The sequence below is a fragment of the Halichoerus grypus genome, chromosome 8 (assembly GCF_964656455.1).
Source record: "Halichoerus grypus chromosome 8, mHalGry1.hap1.1, whole genome shotgun sequence".
NCBI lineage: Eukaryota > Metazoa > Chordata > Mammalia > Carnivora > Phocidae > Halichoerus > Halichoerus grypus.
In genome coordinates, this window is record NC_135719.1 from 142,433,521 (window position 1) to 142,449,974 (window position 16,454).

Sequence of the window (16,454 nt, forward strand, 5' to 3'; positions counted from 1 at the left end):
GCAGGCCCCAATGCATAACCCGGGGCTAATTATCAGAAAATATCAGATAAAACCAAACTGTGAGACAGACTACAAAATGATTGGCCTATAATCTTCAAAAGTTGCAAGGTCATTCAGGTCAGAGAACGACAAGAATGATTCCAGGTTGAAGGAGACTAGAGAGATGAGAAAAACTCACACAACCCTTGATCCTGGCTTGGATCCTTTCACTACAAAGAAACATTCTCGTGAAAGCTGAATGGGTCTCTCTGGGTGAGGGGTAAATGGGAGTTCTCTGCAGTATTCCTGCAACATTTTAAAGTTTGAAATTGTTTCAAAATAAAAAGTTAAAAAAAAAATCTTATGTGAGTTGCTCCTTTATTTTGCCTCTGCACGGAAATTTATCCTGACACATCATCTAGGTATGTATCTGCTTTTCTTAGTTATTAGAAATGTTATTACCAATTCAGGACAAAGTAAATTAGGACATAATTAAAAATGCGAGTTAATTTATCATAATCTTACATCATAGCTAATGAAAAATTCAACATCCCTCAACATTCATGGCACAAAACAACAGATTTCAGAATAAAAAAAAAAATTAGTGAGCACTATAAAATTAAGTAAAATCTAATCAAAATAAACATGCCTTAAGTCAGCCTTGCCAACAAAAACTAAACATTTATTACTGCACAATACTGATTTTGCCTTCTGATCAAAAAGACGAATGAATGGAAAAAAGCAACTTCTCTTCTTTCTCTCATCAAAATAGTATAAGCCATAAACAGAAAGACTGGTGAATATTTGCAAAAGGTAAACACTACAACACTCACAGGTTTAAACTTAAATCTTGCAATACTCCTAGGGTTTCCATGCAAGTGATTTCATATCATACCTATTGATGTGTCCAATGGCCGTGTTGATTGTGACTCGTGGACCACCATCATCGGGCCTCAACACATAGGGTGGGAACACATCGTCATCATCCACAACAGGTTCAATGTCAGTCTCCCCAGTGTCAACTGACTTGGAACACTTGTTTCTCAAGATCTGAACATTGTAGGAACAGATTTTATGATGAGAATATTTTCTTTGCACGTGTCAGGAGTCTGCCCCTGTACCTACAGAAAAAGCTCTCCTGACACAGAACAGCTCTCCTAAACACACTTCAATATTCCAAGTCACCTGATGCAGAAACTCCCTCCCAAAGCAGTGCCCCCAGCTCCAATCATGTGGAGACACTAGCTATATGCACACAGGTTTGCACGGTACCATACCCCCCCCCCACACACACACACGCACACACAGACAGGGGCTATGTCGTCACCCTCCTATCGCTCCACAACTCTGTCACTCAACTGTGACTACACTGTCCACACTAACAGGACACTTTCCAGGGTTCTCCCCCCATAACACATATGACCATTTTCATTGCGAGCTTTCAAACACTTTGCAAAATACTGCAGCTCTATAATTACTTGACTTTCTTATAATGTACATACTGCACACCCCTGCGGAGACTATTTAGATAAAGCTGTTTTCATCTATTTCTCTGCATATAAAAAGTAACTTAGAGATAGTATATTGATTTTTGGATCTTACCTTTTCAATAGCTTTGTATGTTTTAAGGTCTTCTTCAAAACTTTTTATTTTGTCTGTATCTGCTAACATTATATAATTAGAGATCGGTGCCCTTGCTCTTCCCTTAGATTGAACATAGGATCGATACTCTGTGGGCAAATCAAATCGAACCACCAAGTTGCATTTTGGTATATCAACACCTTCTTCCACAATACTTGTTGCAATGAGGAGATTGGTCTCATGTGCTCGAAATTTCCTAAGGACCTGAAAAAAGTCCACCACGAAAAGCAATTCTAAGAAATTTCCAAAGGAACAGCGGAGTACCAGTAAGTGATGACTGTCATTTTTTTTTTAAGATTTTATTTATTTTTCAGAGAGAGAGAGAGCACAAGCAGGGAGAGCTACAGGCATAGGGAGAAGCAGGCCCCCCGCTGAGCAGGGAGCCCGATGCGGGGCTCGATCCCAAGACCCTGGGATCATGACCTGAGGCAAAGGCAGATGCTTAACCGGCTGAGCCACCCAGGCGCCCCACAACTATCATTTCCGACACACACTCTGGGTACACTAAAGCTTTCAGTCCAGGCTAAAGAAGATGACAACACCACACAAAACTCAAGATGCATGAACACATGGGCAAAGAGACTCTGACTTAATGACAATTTTCAACTGAATAGGACTTGAAAAATCAAAGTGACTTTCTACCATACAGAAGTATGTACAAATCACAGACAGCCTTCGGATTGAAGAGGCTGGCTTCTTCAATGGCCACAAAAGAATCTAACCAACAAAGTGACCGAATGAATCCACTTCTGGAATCCTGTTGATACTCTGACTCTCCGTGGTAGTGTCTTATGTCTGGGAGACTGTGCCAACAGCCCTCCAAAGACGTCAAAACTCACTAAAATCCCTAAAATGCTTGTAACTCAAAAATTATAAGTAAGGCATTACTTATTTTCTGGCATCCTGGGACATTTTCAACTTAAGGACTCAGAACTACTGATTAAAAAATAAAGTGAAAATTTTTTTCATATTAAATTTAAAATAACATCATTTCTCAATCCAGGATAAGTAAAGTAAGTTGGCTTTTAAACAGATCTATCACACTGGCTGGCTATTGGACTCCCCAAACTTGGAATATTATCAAAAAGCTATGACACAGAAAATGAACTTCAGTGTGAATTATTCTACCTTTAAGTTAAATAACAAACTTCAAATAAAAAGTTTTTGTTTGCCAGCCAGAACACCTTATTAGGTTTCACATATTTACAACGCTGTCTCCTATATTAAAATCTTAAAATGCATGAAAAAAATTAAGCCAGAACCTTTAATGTATTCAACCAAGGCAGGACTTTAAATGGAAAACAAAACACTTTCTAGGAAAAAAATTCATTTTGTTGCTCAGTCACATGGAGTCAACAGGAGTTATGGTTACACATGCTTTGTTTTTCTATGAAATGCCATCAGTCCAATAAAGGAAAATGAAATGGTTGACGGCAATTAAGTGAAAATTGATTTACCAGACAGCTATTCTAATTCTGAACCTATGAATCACTATACAGCTACTTCACAGGAGACAGCTAGTCTATCTATGAGCAAATATTCTATAAACACCAAGCAACTATGAAGAAAGGGAGTTCCTATGAGCAGAGTTTATATATATTCTGAAAACTGTTATTGTACAATTATTTCAACTTGTTACCTCTTCCTGTTTTCTGAATTCTGCTTCCATCTGTTTGTTACGAGGCTGATTCTTTCCAATGCCATGTCCAGTTATAAAATTGCTGCTGATGTAAGCCAGCTCTGGATCTTGTTTGCCAGCTTCCTTTATCAATCTAAGAAAATTATATACATTTGGAAGTTAAGCATTGCTGAGGGAAAAAAATTTAAACTTTTGTTTGTAAGGTCTCCCTGAAAATGGAAATACACGTATGTTTTGCCAACATACCTAGCAAAATGGTCTCGGTGATTTTTTTCAACCAGCTCCAACAGAAATCACCGCCACTCTTCCCTGTGTAGATCTGTGGACCAAACCCTTACAATACCAGATACAGGGCTGATTTATACTGACGAACAAAATGGTCACGGTACTTCAAACTTTCTAATTTGGCCGTGATGATTTACTAGAAACGTGGCCTGGTAGGGGACAGAACTAGGCAGAGAGAAACATGGAATCCTCATATACCTTGGCTTCAGGCCAGGACCTATAATGAAAAAGCCACACACCTCTGAAAGCTCAGTGCACTTCTCCACACGCACACACAACTTGTGGTGGCCATCACCGCCCTTGTCTCCATGGCCAAGTTTATACAGAGGCCAACACCCGGGGCCAAAGGGCGATTCTACAGCAAGGGAAACCTCATTCTCCTGCTACATGGACAAAGAGAGCTCCCGCTGTGTGTGAAAACTAGCATGGTTATTTCTTTTAGTCTTACCCTAATACCCTTTTTATCACTGGAAGCGGAGCTCCAGGGCAAGAAATGCCTATCTACTGGGGAGCGCCTCCATTCCCAACACTTTCCTGCCCCCAGGCCACCGACCACCGTTCTGCACCACAGGGCAGCGCCAGAGTCCCCATCCCATCCTGTCATGAAAGAGAGAGGCTTCCCGGCTCGTCCCTCTTCCTGCCTGTTCCTCTGTATTAATCCAGAATGCGAGTAACCTAAAGCTGGCCTTCTAGCTAAGAAATGGAAAAGAGCTACAGGATGGGATCACATTACACGGGGACAGAAGGTTAACAGTTAGTGCTGCCATTACAGCTATTTTGGAAATATCCACATTCAAAAACTCAGCACACAGGATAAATGGTTCCACACCTGACATAAGTGATTCCAGATGGTTCTTCTGAAGTCATACACATAGTATAAATTCCTAATAGAAAATTGCATTTTTAAGTCAAACCACTCTTTTTGTTTTGTTTTTTTTTTAAATACATGAAACGGACTAATATCAAAGAGCTGGAAGAAACCTTGAGTGGCCATCTAGAATATCTTCCTGCCTCCAAATCAGCCAAACACTTGCATGTCTAGGTTAGTTTAAGAGTCTGTTCTACATTCAAATACTTAAAATGTTCAGAATCAGGAACTTCCTTAATATGTTCCAAGCTCTGTTTAGTTATTATAATAAACTTATGATGTCAGTAGCAGAAAGCAATGTTACATGCAAACAAATCGCATGCCCCAAAGTCTAAATTATGAAATCAATTATCTTAGAAATATGTACTTACAAATGTTAGTTTATGTAAATAAGCATCAATGTGAATGTAACAGAGGCTAAAAATAATGCATTTCATGGCAGGCATTAGGCAAATTAATTAATTTAATTAGGCAAAGAATGTATTTTACTTTGCCAAAATGATCAGTCTAGCAGATTTCAATTAACTAAGAAGCAGAAGCACTAAGAGTAAATGCATTTCTCCTTAATGAAACTCGCATCAATACTGCAGAGAACAGAAGAGACAATATGTACATTAACAAACCAAATCTCTTGTAAGCAGTAATTAAATGCTATATACCCGGGGCGCCTGGGTGGCTCAGTTGGTTAAGCGACTGCCTTCGGCTCAGGTCATGATCCTGGAGTCCCTGGATCGAGTCCCGCATCGGGCTCCCTGCTCGGCGGGGAGTCTGCTTCTCCCTCTGACCCTCCCCCCTCTCATGTGCTTGCTCTCTCTCATTCTCTCTCTCTCAAATAAATAAATAAAAAATCTTAAAAAAAAAAAAAAAAAAAAAAAAAAAAAAATAAATGCTATATACCCATGCTGATGATGTTTAGAGAGAAAAATGTCTCTTTCCGATAAATTAAGGGATGTCTGACCACATTCCTCAGACAAAACTATAGGCTTCCAGAGAAACAACGAAGTCTACAGTGCTCAGGGAGCTTACAAGTGAGTAACACAAACTGCTTCTAGATTTCACGGTGCCATGAACTGATAAGACAAAGTCTTACTTGTTTCTTTTGATTTTTACACTGAGTTTATATGGGCGGCTCCACAAGCAAGCGATTCGACAAACCTAGCTGATCTCTTGTGCACAGGGCTTCTGAAACTATCAGCAGCTACGAACCAGTTATTTTTTTTTTCTAATTTCAAATCCATCAGAGACCAGCATTTTTGTAAAATTCCGTGAAAATTGACGAAGAAAATGAAACTTAAAAGCATTCAAATTCAAGAGCCAATTGTATTATATTCAGGAGACATAACTTGCTGTCAAAACTAAGAGCTTCTAGATGTGCACCCTCCATCTCTGTACCTAACTCGCTCAGCTGGTGACAGCGTCCAGATCACATGGTGTGTGCACAACACGCTGCCCCCCCCCAATTACACGGGAAACAGCATGGCCAGAAATGGCAAATATGGATGCTGAACTGGTAGATGTATCCTAGGGAACTGGGATTTGACTACAAGTGCTAATTTATGCAGACAACTGTAAGGGGAAAAAAATTCAAAGAAACAAACACATCATTTGAAATGTCTGCCAAGTACTAAAGCACGTTATCAACAACAGCTTTTAATAGTATCCTTACTCCTTATATTTCCTTATCAACGTGAGAAAATCCAATCTAACTCCTCTGGGATCTTACCAAACAAACTATGACTGACAGGTCCAGTACAAGGGTCCTATACGCCCCAATGTGTGCATAAAGCCCCTAAGAAAATAGCACCTACTGTGTCAGGTGATAAAACAGCCATTTTTATATCTGTTGTAAAGAGACAGAGAGACTAGTACTATCTTACAAATGAAGATCCTGAGAGAGAAAAATTTCTCTTTATTTAAAGCTTTAAAAGTTAAAAAAAACTTTCACAAAATATACATCTAGAAAAGTGGGTAGAAATGAAAGGAACCAGGGCTCCATACAGAAATGGCTGATTCTACAGCTGGAGTAGCAAAAATACAAGAGCCTGGAGCATCTTGTAGGGCTAGAAAGTCAGGAAGTGCTAAACAACAACAACAAAAAATCCAGGATGAGGGCCTGTCCAGGGGACATAGGCACTAAACTCAAAGAGCACCTCCGCCCTCCCCGTGGCCCAGAGTGGAACATTTTGAACAACAAAATAAACCACCTACTATCAGATTATAACCCAAAGTGCAACATAAACAAACATGAGCCCACAGTGACAAAAGAACGTAAGTCAATAAATATTAATAAATAGGATCAAAGAGGTAAGTTGTCCTTACAGAAGAATTCCAATAATAAACATAAATACACTCCTCTCCAGGAATGGAGTTCAAGCCCTCCTTTCCAGGATGAGCTCAACTTGGTGACTTGCTTCCAGAGAAGAAAGTGAGGAATAAAACAATAACAACGGTCAGAGTGGAGAAGCCTGGCAACACTATCATAACCACGTGATGAAGTTTCCCATCACCAGTGATGGCTCATGTCCATACCATGAGTCTCCCTGATACAATGTGATGAGAAGCGCACTTCATCTCTGCAGTGTTCTTACAAATCCTAAAACCCTATTTTAATCCTGAGAAAAACATCAGACAAATTCAAACTGAGAGCCATTCTACAAAATACTTGACCAGTACTCCCCAAGACTGTCAAGATCATCAAAACCAAGGAAAAACAAAATACAAAAGACCAGAGGAGATTAGGGACACACAACAACTAGATGCAATACAGTACCCTGGATTAAGAAGACAACATTAATGGGGAAACTGGTAAATGAAAATAAAGTCTGAAGTTTGGTTAATAGTAATGCACTAAAGCTGGTCTCCAGGTTGTGACGAAGGTACATAGTAACGTGTGATGTTAACAACAGGTGGGGGAAACCCAGTGAGGGGGACAGGGGAGCTCTGTACTCTCTTTGCAACTTTTCTGTAAACAAAGTTAGGAGGGAAATAGAGGGGGAGGGGCAGACGGAGGCCGTGAACCAGGCTAGTCGGATGCCAGTGTCACACAAGACGAGTAAATCACACAGTGAAAAGAGCACCAGACTTGGGAGACCGGAAGCCCATTTTTGCCTCTTGGTATCTGTGTGATTTGGGGAGGGTCACAAACTGAGTCTTGGCTTCCTCATCTAAAATATAGTAAAAACATCTACCTTCCTCCCTCATGGAGTGTTGTAAAACTTAAAAACATATCTAAAAGTAAGTTATAAACCATAAAGCCCTATATACGTAAGGCAAAAAGGAAAACTATAAACATAAGACTGTACACGTAGCTACATCGTTTACAGAAGTAGCTATGATTTATTTTTTTAATTAGGAGAGGACAAAACTGCCCATGTATCACAATAACTTAGACTCCCATGAAACTGTTCACTGAGGGTTTTTCCTCCTATTAAATTGATGGAAGGAAAGAATCTAGATTTCAGGAAGTTTTTCTAAGCTTATTAAAAAGCTTACTGGAACAAGACCTCTATTGTATATTTAATTAGCTGCCCATAAAGTCAACCCTCAAACCGCTCTTGATTCATCATCCAACACTAAATTCCAGGCCCATTTTATGAAAGTTGATCACAATTAATCTGATCCTCAAAGTCAATAGGAAATAACTGATTGATTTTTGATAAACCTTTTCAGGCTAATATTCCTGCCATGAAAACTGGCACATCTCTACACTTAAGAATGCATGTAGAGAAGAGGGAAAAGAAGAAAATATGCCATTTCTTCTTTCTAAGCACCATAAAATGTATTTAATTCTTAAACCATCCTGTATGGGGGGCAGGGAGCATGTCTGTAACAAGGCTTGGAACTGTACTGATATTAAACTTCTCTGACCCCTGAAATGCCTTTTCCCCCATTCTAAGAAATAATCCTGGTGGTCAGGCTCTCCCTGGTCTGTCTCCTGGCCGTCTTCCACATGGATTTTTAGTCCACATGGATTTTTAGCGTTCTCTGACGCCCAGGGGCATTATGACTGCAGAAGGAACTGGAAGCTAGGAGGCAGGATATCAGGATTCTAGAATTGTCTCTGCCACTGCCCGGCAATTTAACTCAGAGCAAATCACTTTTCCTCCTGAGGCCCTTTCCCTTTTTTTTTTTTATAAAAATAAGTGGACTGGATTAGATAGTCAATGAGTCCCTTTCCAACCTTAAACTTCTGATTCCAATGTAATTCACTACCTAAAGTTATTTTACTTTGTATTCATCATAGAGATCAGGCCCAATGACTATGAAAATTACCAGACTAAAAACTGCCAGATGACTACCCCAGAGTCCAATTTCTCATTACTCCAGTCAGTTTTCAAAGCCCCAAACAGTCAGAAGCAGTTTAAGAAAAAAAAAAAAAAAAAATCCCAAATTACCACAGGAACCAAAGCTGAATTTCTCCTCAGAGATCACTACTTGCACAACTGGCTCTCAGAGATCAACTCTGGCCAATTAATGGGTCTCCTAGAGAAACAGATCATTGTCTGAAGTACAAACTAAGGATCCTTTCTGGCCCCGACATACTACAGCGTCTATATACACACGAAAAGAACCATACACTCCATGACTATTTGACACAAATCTGCAGGACAGCTCCTTGGCAGGGTCTATGTTCAGGAAAAATCAACTTCCACTAAAGAAGCGGGTGGACGTGGAAATCCACAGCCTAACTTTGGATGATGCACTGTCATCTTTTGCTAATATCCTCTGATTTCTTCTCTAACATTCTTATTTTCTTCTGATTCCGAAAATTTTAATATATAGTATATGAACCAATCCAAATTGCAAATCCAATTGTTCTGAACTTTTTCCATTTTGAACTTGCAGACATGAATCAATATTGGTTAAGATAAAAAAGTTACCACCACCACCACCAAAAAGACAGCCACAATAATTCCTAGATAATATTTATCCTAAGATTACCTGAAGGAGAAAGCTTGGTGTGAAATGCTCAACACAATGCCTAACACATAGTCACAGATGAACCGTATCTGAATTGACTCTAATAACTAAATGCAAAACAAAACAAAAAATGTTTTACCTTAATGTAACTTCATCTTTCTATACTTACTCTCTATTTTAAACATTTTTTTTATTTATTCGAGACACAGAGATAGAGAGAGAGAGAGAGAGAGAGAACACGAGCAAGGGGAGAAGCAGAGGGAGGGGGAGAAGCAGGCCCCCCCGCTGAGCAGGGAGCCCGACGCGGGGCTCGATCCCAGGACCCTGGGATCATGACCTGAGCCGAAGGCAGACACGTAACCATCTGAGCCACCCAGGCGCCCCCTTACTCTCTATTTTAAATGGATTAGAACAGATTTGCATCCTCCAAGAAAAAAAAATCCCAGGTCCTGTCAAATCTAGCCTTTCAGGAAAGCTACAGTCATACAAACGTCCTCCCTGAAGATTCCAGCACAACATTACACGTGAGGTACGATGGTGCCAAATAGAGAACACTCACCTAAGCCTTCTGCCAGGTTCAAAGCTGTTATTACAGCACAGCACTTCACAAAACCAAAATTGCCCCCTCCACTATGGGAAAGGATGCTGGTTAATCTTAACAGATTTACCTGTTCAAGACAACGGCCGTGTATCTTCTTTCCACAAAAATGATTCCACATAAAATATTGGTAAATGGAGAAGGAAAATTTGTCTCCGGCTTTTCTTTTTCTTCAATTTCTTCATCCTCATCATCATCCTCAGAATCACTCCAAGACACATAATTATCCTGATTCCTATTATTATACCACTCAACACTTTCAAACTGCTGCCGCTCATACGGCTTGTATTTGCGTAAAATTTCAAGCAGTTTTATTACTTTAGGAGTTACAAATTTCAGGTCAAGTGAGGCAGGAGAGAAGTGCTCTTCACATAGTGCATGTATTTTCCTCAGGAAGGTGTCTGTAAACAATAGAAATTTCCTGTGCAGCTCCTCTTGTTCATGTTTGATGTATTTCTGCAGTTCTCTTACCATCATTCCAGCTACCTTATCTGCACACCAGGGGCCCAGAACCACCAATACCGCACGACAGTCTGACAGGATCTACAAAAAAATGTAAAGAGCCAAATGCTAAACAGTAATCATGTAGCATTTTCATATGAGGCTTAACTAGGATTTAAGTTGTCTTCAATCTGCCCCTTCAAAATAAATTTTCCCTGCTAATATAAACACTGAGGTCAATTCCTCAAGTTTGGGGGGCGGGGGGGAAGAATGGCCAGTGGTCTTTTCAATCTCTACTTTTTCATATATATATATATATATATATATATATATATATATATATATATATATATATATATATATGCCCAGAACCATCCTTTTGTTTTCCCCAGAAAAAATAACAGAAAATAAAAGATGCAACTGTATAAGGTTAATAAAATTTAATTTCAAGTCTGTCATTAGTTACAAATAGAACGGAGTCATTTACTTCCAGGTAAATATGCAAGGAATTACGCAGCAGAGTAATTTTATTTTAGGTATCTAAGAAGAGCAAGTCAACCTTCCCTGCACCTTACACCCAGAGCGCCACATCTTACAACTCCAGCTCCGAGCAGAATGTAAACCCACAACGAGGCTGTAACCGAGGAACTGTCAGCTCCGCAGGCAGGTGAAAGACAAACTGGGTGGAACAGAGACTTAATAAGAAATCAAGGATTGGAAAGAGTCTAGGCATTGCTGCTCCAGAGCAAATCAGCAGGAGAGAAACTGAGACTCAGATTCAACAGTGTTGTTCACAAATGGCTGCAAAGTCCTAGGACGATGGGTCTCAAATTTTAATGCATCGGGATAACTGGAGTACTTGCCAAATCTCAGAAAGCTGGACCCCTCCAACAGGCAGGGCTTTAGCAGGTGAAGGACAGGACCCCTAATCTGCTTTTCCACCAAGTTCTAGGGGGAACGCGGACACTGCTGAACTGGAGTGCACACTTTGAGGACCACTGATCTAAGGGATCTCCTCCCAAAGCTGTGCCACTCAGGAACGACGGGCTCAGCTCCAGTTACACACAGGGTATTCGCTCAGTCTGAGGGTTCCAGCAGGGACTAACTCACGACATGAACCCCAACCCATCTCCTTAAATCAGGGAGGTCTATATTTAATTATCTGTTGGGTAACCCTACCCTCAACCCAACAGGATCTGTCCAATGAAAAATGTCTGAAGAGATAAGATGATGAGGCCTTAAACTAAAACACACAATAGCCTCATTAGAAACATGTTTTCATTTTGATATTAAAAATAAACAGAAGTCTTTTAATTATGCTTTCTCTACTTACTTGTACACGCTTACCTGTTTAGAAATTAAAGTAGAATCTCTTTCTTTCGAATGCACAGATACATTACAGTCGTTGATAAAGTGAAGTGCGTCCTCTAGCTCCACCAGCAGTCTGCCATAGAGGCCACTTCTGTCCGTGAATGGCCCACAGTCTACCACAATCTCACACGGTTGAGAAGTGTATCTTTAATGGGGGAAACAGAAGCTGTCACTGCCACCAGAAACTCACTTCAGCACGCCGATCCATTGTGACGTGTCTAATGGGATCACAGGCAGGCTCGCAGTGGTCTTCCGAACGGGGTACTCACTTTTATCTGTGCCTGTGCTCACTTGGAAGGCTCAAGGAACGACAGCCTAAGGCTGACATTCAGAGAATTTTGTGAATCTTGTCATTACCTTATTATCTCAGGATTTTTGTTTTGGTTTTTAGGTTTAGACTTTCAACTCTTGCCTCCTTGGGCATCAAGATACTCAAACAACTCAGTAATGATCACTTCTCAGAAGCAGAACAGGGATGGAGGGGCAGATCCTACATGGAAAGTGTTATCATTAAATCTATCCACTTCCATACTATTTGAAATTTTTCGCATTTGCAAATGTCAGTTTTATTTTAATGTGTTTTTAACGTATCCTTGTAAGGAAAGCTCACCTAACTTTCAACCAATTACGGTATCATCTTTGGATCTCTTACGCCTTTCATAAAATATGACAACTGGAATAGCACATAGTATTCTATAAGCACTAACAATGATTAAGGAAAAGAAATATACTAAAGACATATTTAAATACTACAGTTCTCCTTATTCTCAATCAGAATTTATACTTAAACAGAGTCAAGCTTAGAGAACTAGGAAGTACCAGATTCAAGAGATCATTTATCAGTTTTTCTTAAATGCTCTAAACCTCTACTTTTGAAAACTTCAAGTGTACAAGCCCACCAATCTAATTTGGGGCAGATAAAAGCAGAAGTACAGCCTTTTACTTCCATCTCAGATCGTTTGGGCTCAAGGGAGTCAAAAACAACATGTCCAAAAGGCCCTGAGATTTGTACTTCATATGGCATTTGAATCCTTAAGTTCCATGAATCTGAAACATTACATTTTCATCTCATTCTACAAAGAGAACTTTCCCCAAGTTCCTATTAAGTGGCAGGCACACAGCCATTTTTAATGTGACTGAGCATCAAAGAATCCCTTGAAACCACCGTCAATGCCATTTTCCAGGATCTGGGAGAGTACATGACTCACCTGAAGTTATATAGCTTCCAATTAGTGGAGCCAACATTTCAAAACCCATCTGATTTAACTCCACACCCTGATAAATCAGCTTCTCTAGTTATTATAACTGTTCCAAGAACCAGCACTTGATAATCTTTAGCCCTGCTAAAGACTGTATCTCATAAGGATGTAAGGATACTTTAATATGAATTGAATTATATTTAAAAATCTATTTATTTAGGCTCCTTTCCACCAACTCAAATCAGAAAGTGTGTACATGTGCATGTTCTACTGAAACAAAATAGCCACCTTCTCAAAAAGAGACAAACCTAGAAAGCATACACGGTTTTCTCAGACACTAACACCCATTTTCAAAACTACGGGCTGTTTCCAATCATTTTAAAACACACTATAAAATACTGAATTCTGTCAATAAGTGAATGCTCTTTCAAACTATCCCATGGGACACTTAGGTCGGAACAACCAAGCACACATGGACAAAAAAGAACACAAATTTCCTGTCCGAGTTCCAGGTCCTCGCCAATGTCTGCAAACAGGGGGGCCCAAGCTTCTGCAATCTTCTCTCGGAATGAAGAAACGCCTCCATCTGCTGCTCTGTGTGGAAATAAGGTTAGATCCTCGCCCTCGCAGGCAACTGTCCTGACAGAATTCTCCAACTTGCTTGTTCCTTGCGGCAGCCATCCGTTCACTTGAGCGGGCGCCGGCCGGGAGAGCCTATGGGAGGGAGGGAAGGCCGCCCAGCCCCCAGCGCCTACCTGTCCAAGACCACCAGGTCGGTTGCAGTTTCAGCATTACTCTTCAGAATTTTCTCCAGTTTCTGGATCTTTTCTTCCAATTCCTCAGGATCACATTTCCCATTTAAAATGGAAGCAGTGAGTCCCAAAATGCGAGGACACGATGGACAATTTTCACAGAGCTAACACAATGAGAGACACGGACAGTAAGGAATTTGTTCTGCACAGCCAGCGCAAGAGAGACGCTAACAGGTCGAGAAGACGGACGGATGCTACAAACACGACTTACGGAATTACTGTAGCTTGTTTAAAAGGCCTGTTTATCAAAAAGGCACATTTAAATATGCTATGAGAGATTATATAATTAATTTATCAGATTATATACTTTGTTTATTTGTATCATGTTTAAAATTTTATTCCAGATTTAGATTTACTATAAGTTATTTACGATAGTTCATTATAATAGATTTAAGTGAAAATTAATTTAATATTCCGTTATTCATACATGGAACAAAGTTCCCAAAATTGGTAACTAATATTACTGCTTTTGATATATAAAAACACTGCTTATTCTCAGTAATCGGACTTAAATTAAGACTGATAAAATCTAAAAATTTACCTTCATAATTTCTCGGTAGGGGTGGTCTAGGATTGCAAGATGACACTCATCAAAGACCAAAAGGTTAATGTCTGACAGTGATAAGTAACCATTTTTCAAAACATTCAAGGCGACATAGCAAGTCATAACGAGAACCTAAAAGAAAACTGGCATCAGTATACAAACGTGCCTTTCACCTGCCTGGATACACTTATACTAAATCAGATAATGGAAACATTATATTGTGGGTGAGAATTAAGAAATTCATTAGTCAAAATTAAAACAAAAATTCTAAATGTATGGAAGCTTATACTTTGGAACCAAGAAGCAGAATTAGGAAAATATGGAAAGAGATTATGAGAAAAAAAAATCCTTGATAATAGAGACCATGTTTTTATGATAAATCTACTAAATCTACTTCAGGTTTTCAGGTTCCTACAGCCATATTTTGACTGATGAGACCTATCAGTCCAATTAACTCACAAAACAATTCACACCGTGTTTTCCTCTTTTTTCCTATTAAACTGACAAGGTTTTCTGGAAGAAGGCAAAGACTCAACATTCTTTTTTATGGTGTCATCACTCATCAGTGTGTGGACACTGAAGTGTTTTATTGATGAGGACTCAATCCCACAGACAATCCCTCAATCCCACGAGACACACTCGTCACTGTGGACTGCTCCCGGTCGGTGAGGAAGCCCCTTTCAACCACTTCACCCACACACACCCAAGAGCCCCTCCACACATGCGGCTTCCACAGAAACGGGTCAGTTAGAGGAAGTCTCTCAAAGACCCAAAGATCTCAACCAAGAAATGTCTCCAGTTTCAAGACCTTCAACCCAAGCATACATTTTCTGAAAAGCAGGCTATCAACAAGTTGGAAATAGGTCATCAGAAGTTGTGTTTTTCAAGCAAGTAAATCACAGTCATATTCTCTTCTATGAAGTAAGACAGTAACATACATGACTCTTTATTTGGTTTTGGTGTGAGACCTCCAGTGAGAAAGAGGGTGTAAGGGCTCGTTTCTAGGCTGACAAAGTACAGGGAAGTACAGGGAAGTAGAGTTTTCAAGGCTACAGGTGATCTCATGAATGAAGCCAAGGACTTGCAGGGATTTCAAAAGTGAAATTTCTCTACGAGTCTTACCTGGTGCTTAGTAAACTCTTGGTTCCATTTCTCTTTTGTCCAAGATGCATTTACTTCTAGGTCTGAGTATTCCCCAACCTTGAGATCTGAATGAGTTCTGACAGCTGACACTTGTTGAGCAACCTGGTTTGCTGATTACAAATATAATACTCCATGTAAATATGACAAATCTTATCTAGTTGGCTCTCGGACTACTAACGATTAAGACAGCTAAGGAAATCTTTATTATTATATATCATACCTAACCCCCAATTCCTTAGATAGCCAATTTAAAATCCTATTTCCAAAGTTATCCTCCAGAACGCATTTACTAGACTCAAGCCCCTACCCCCTGTCATTCCCTTCAGAGAACCTTATACCACCTTCCTTTTTTATGACTGATTTTCCCCAACCTAAGAATATAACGGTATATTATATTCTTACATAATATAAGGCTAGAATGGTAACTACTCCAGATCCACCCCTCCTGTTTTCTTCACTAAAATCAGATCGTTTCACCAAGAAGAAAGACAGTTTCATATGTATTTAAAGTACATAAGAACATCACATGCTGAAACAAACTAAAAAAAAAAAGGAGAGCAGTGGCAGGGTTATATTAGTGCCCTAGCAGCTTCGGTCCACATTTTGTATTCTTAATATATAATCCCAAACACATAAAAACCAGTACCATAAACTCTTACTGAATATCTAACTTTTAAGAAGCATCTAACTTCCCTTCAATAACTGGCATAGCAAAATCATAAATCAAAAAGTTACCGATCTCATAATCAAGCACCTTTTGACATACTTTACAAAGCTAAAACATCAAAAACAAAAATAACTGTCATGGCTTAGATTAGATGATGTTCCAAGAAGTCACTCAAGCAAAAAATGCAGAATCAGAATTAAATGCAATTACATTTAAGGAAAAAGCTGAAGTTTAACCCCTGTGGAATAAAACGGCTAACACTTAAAAGAGGCATACTATAAAGTTAAGAGATAAGTCAAAATGATGTTTCTGCTACCAGAATTTCAACAAATACATTATTTCTCAAA

The 16,454-nt window shown here is 39.5% G+C and overlaps 1 protein-coding gene across 1 annotated transcript in view; it reads right to left on the reverse strand.

Moving 5' to 3' along the window:
* DICER1 (dicer 1, ribonuclease III) overlaps nt 1–16,454 on the reverse strand; it is a 71,810-nt gene that overhangs the window by 28,095 nt on the left and 27,261 nt on the right. Inside the window, 8 exon segments of the mRNA XM_036095605.2 lie at nt 875–1,029; nt 1,582–1,824; nt 3,260–3,392; nt 10,001–10,473; nt 11,719–11,887; nt 13,697–13,857; nt 14,295–14,429; nt 15,420–15,550. Coding sequence (XP_035951498.2) covers nt 875–1,029; nt 1,582–1,824; nt 3,260–3,392; nt 10,001–10,473; nt 11,719–11,887; nt 13,697–13,857; nt 14,295–14,429; nt 15,420–15,550 — 1,600 coding nt within the window.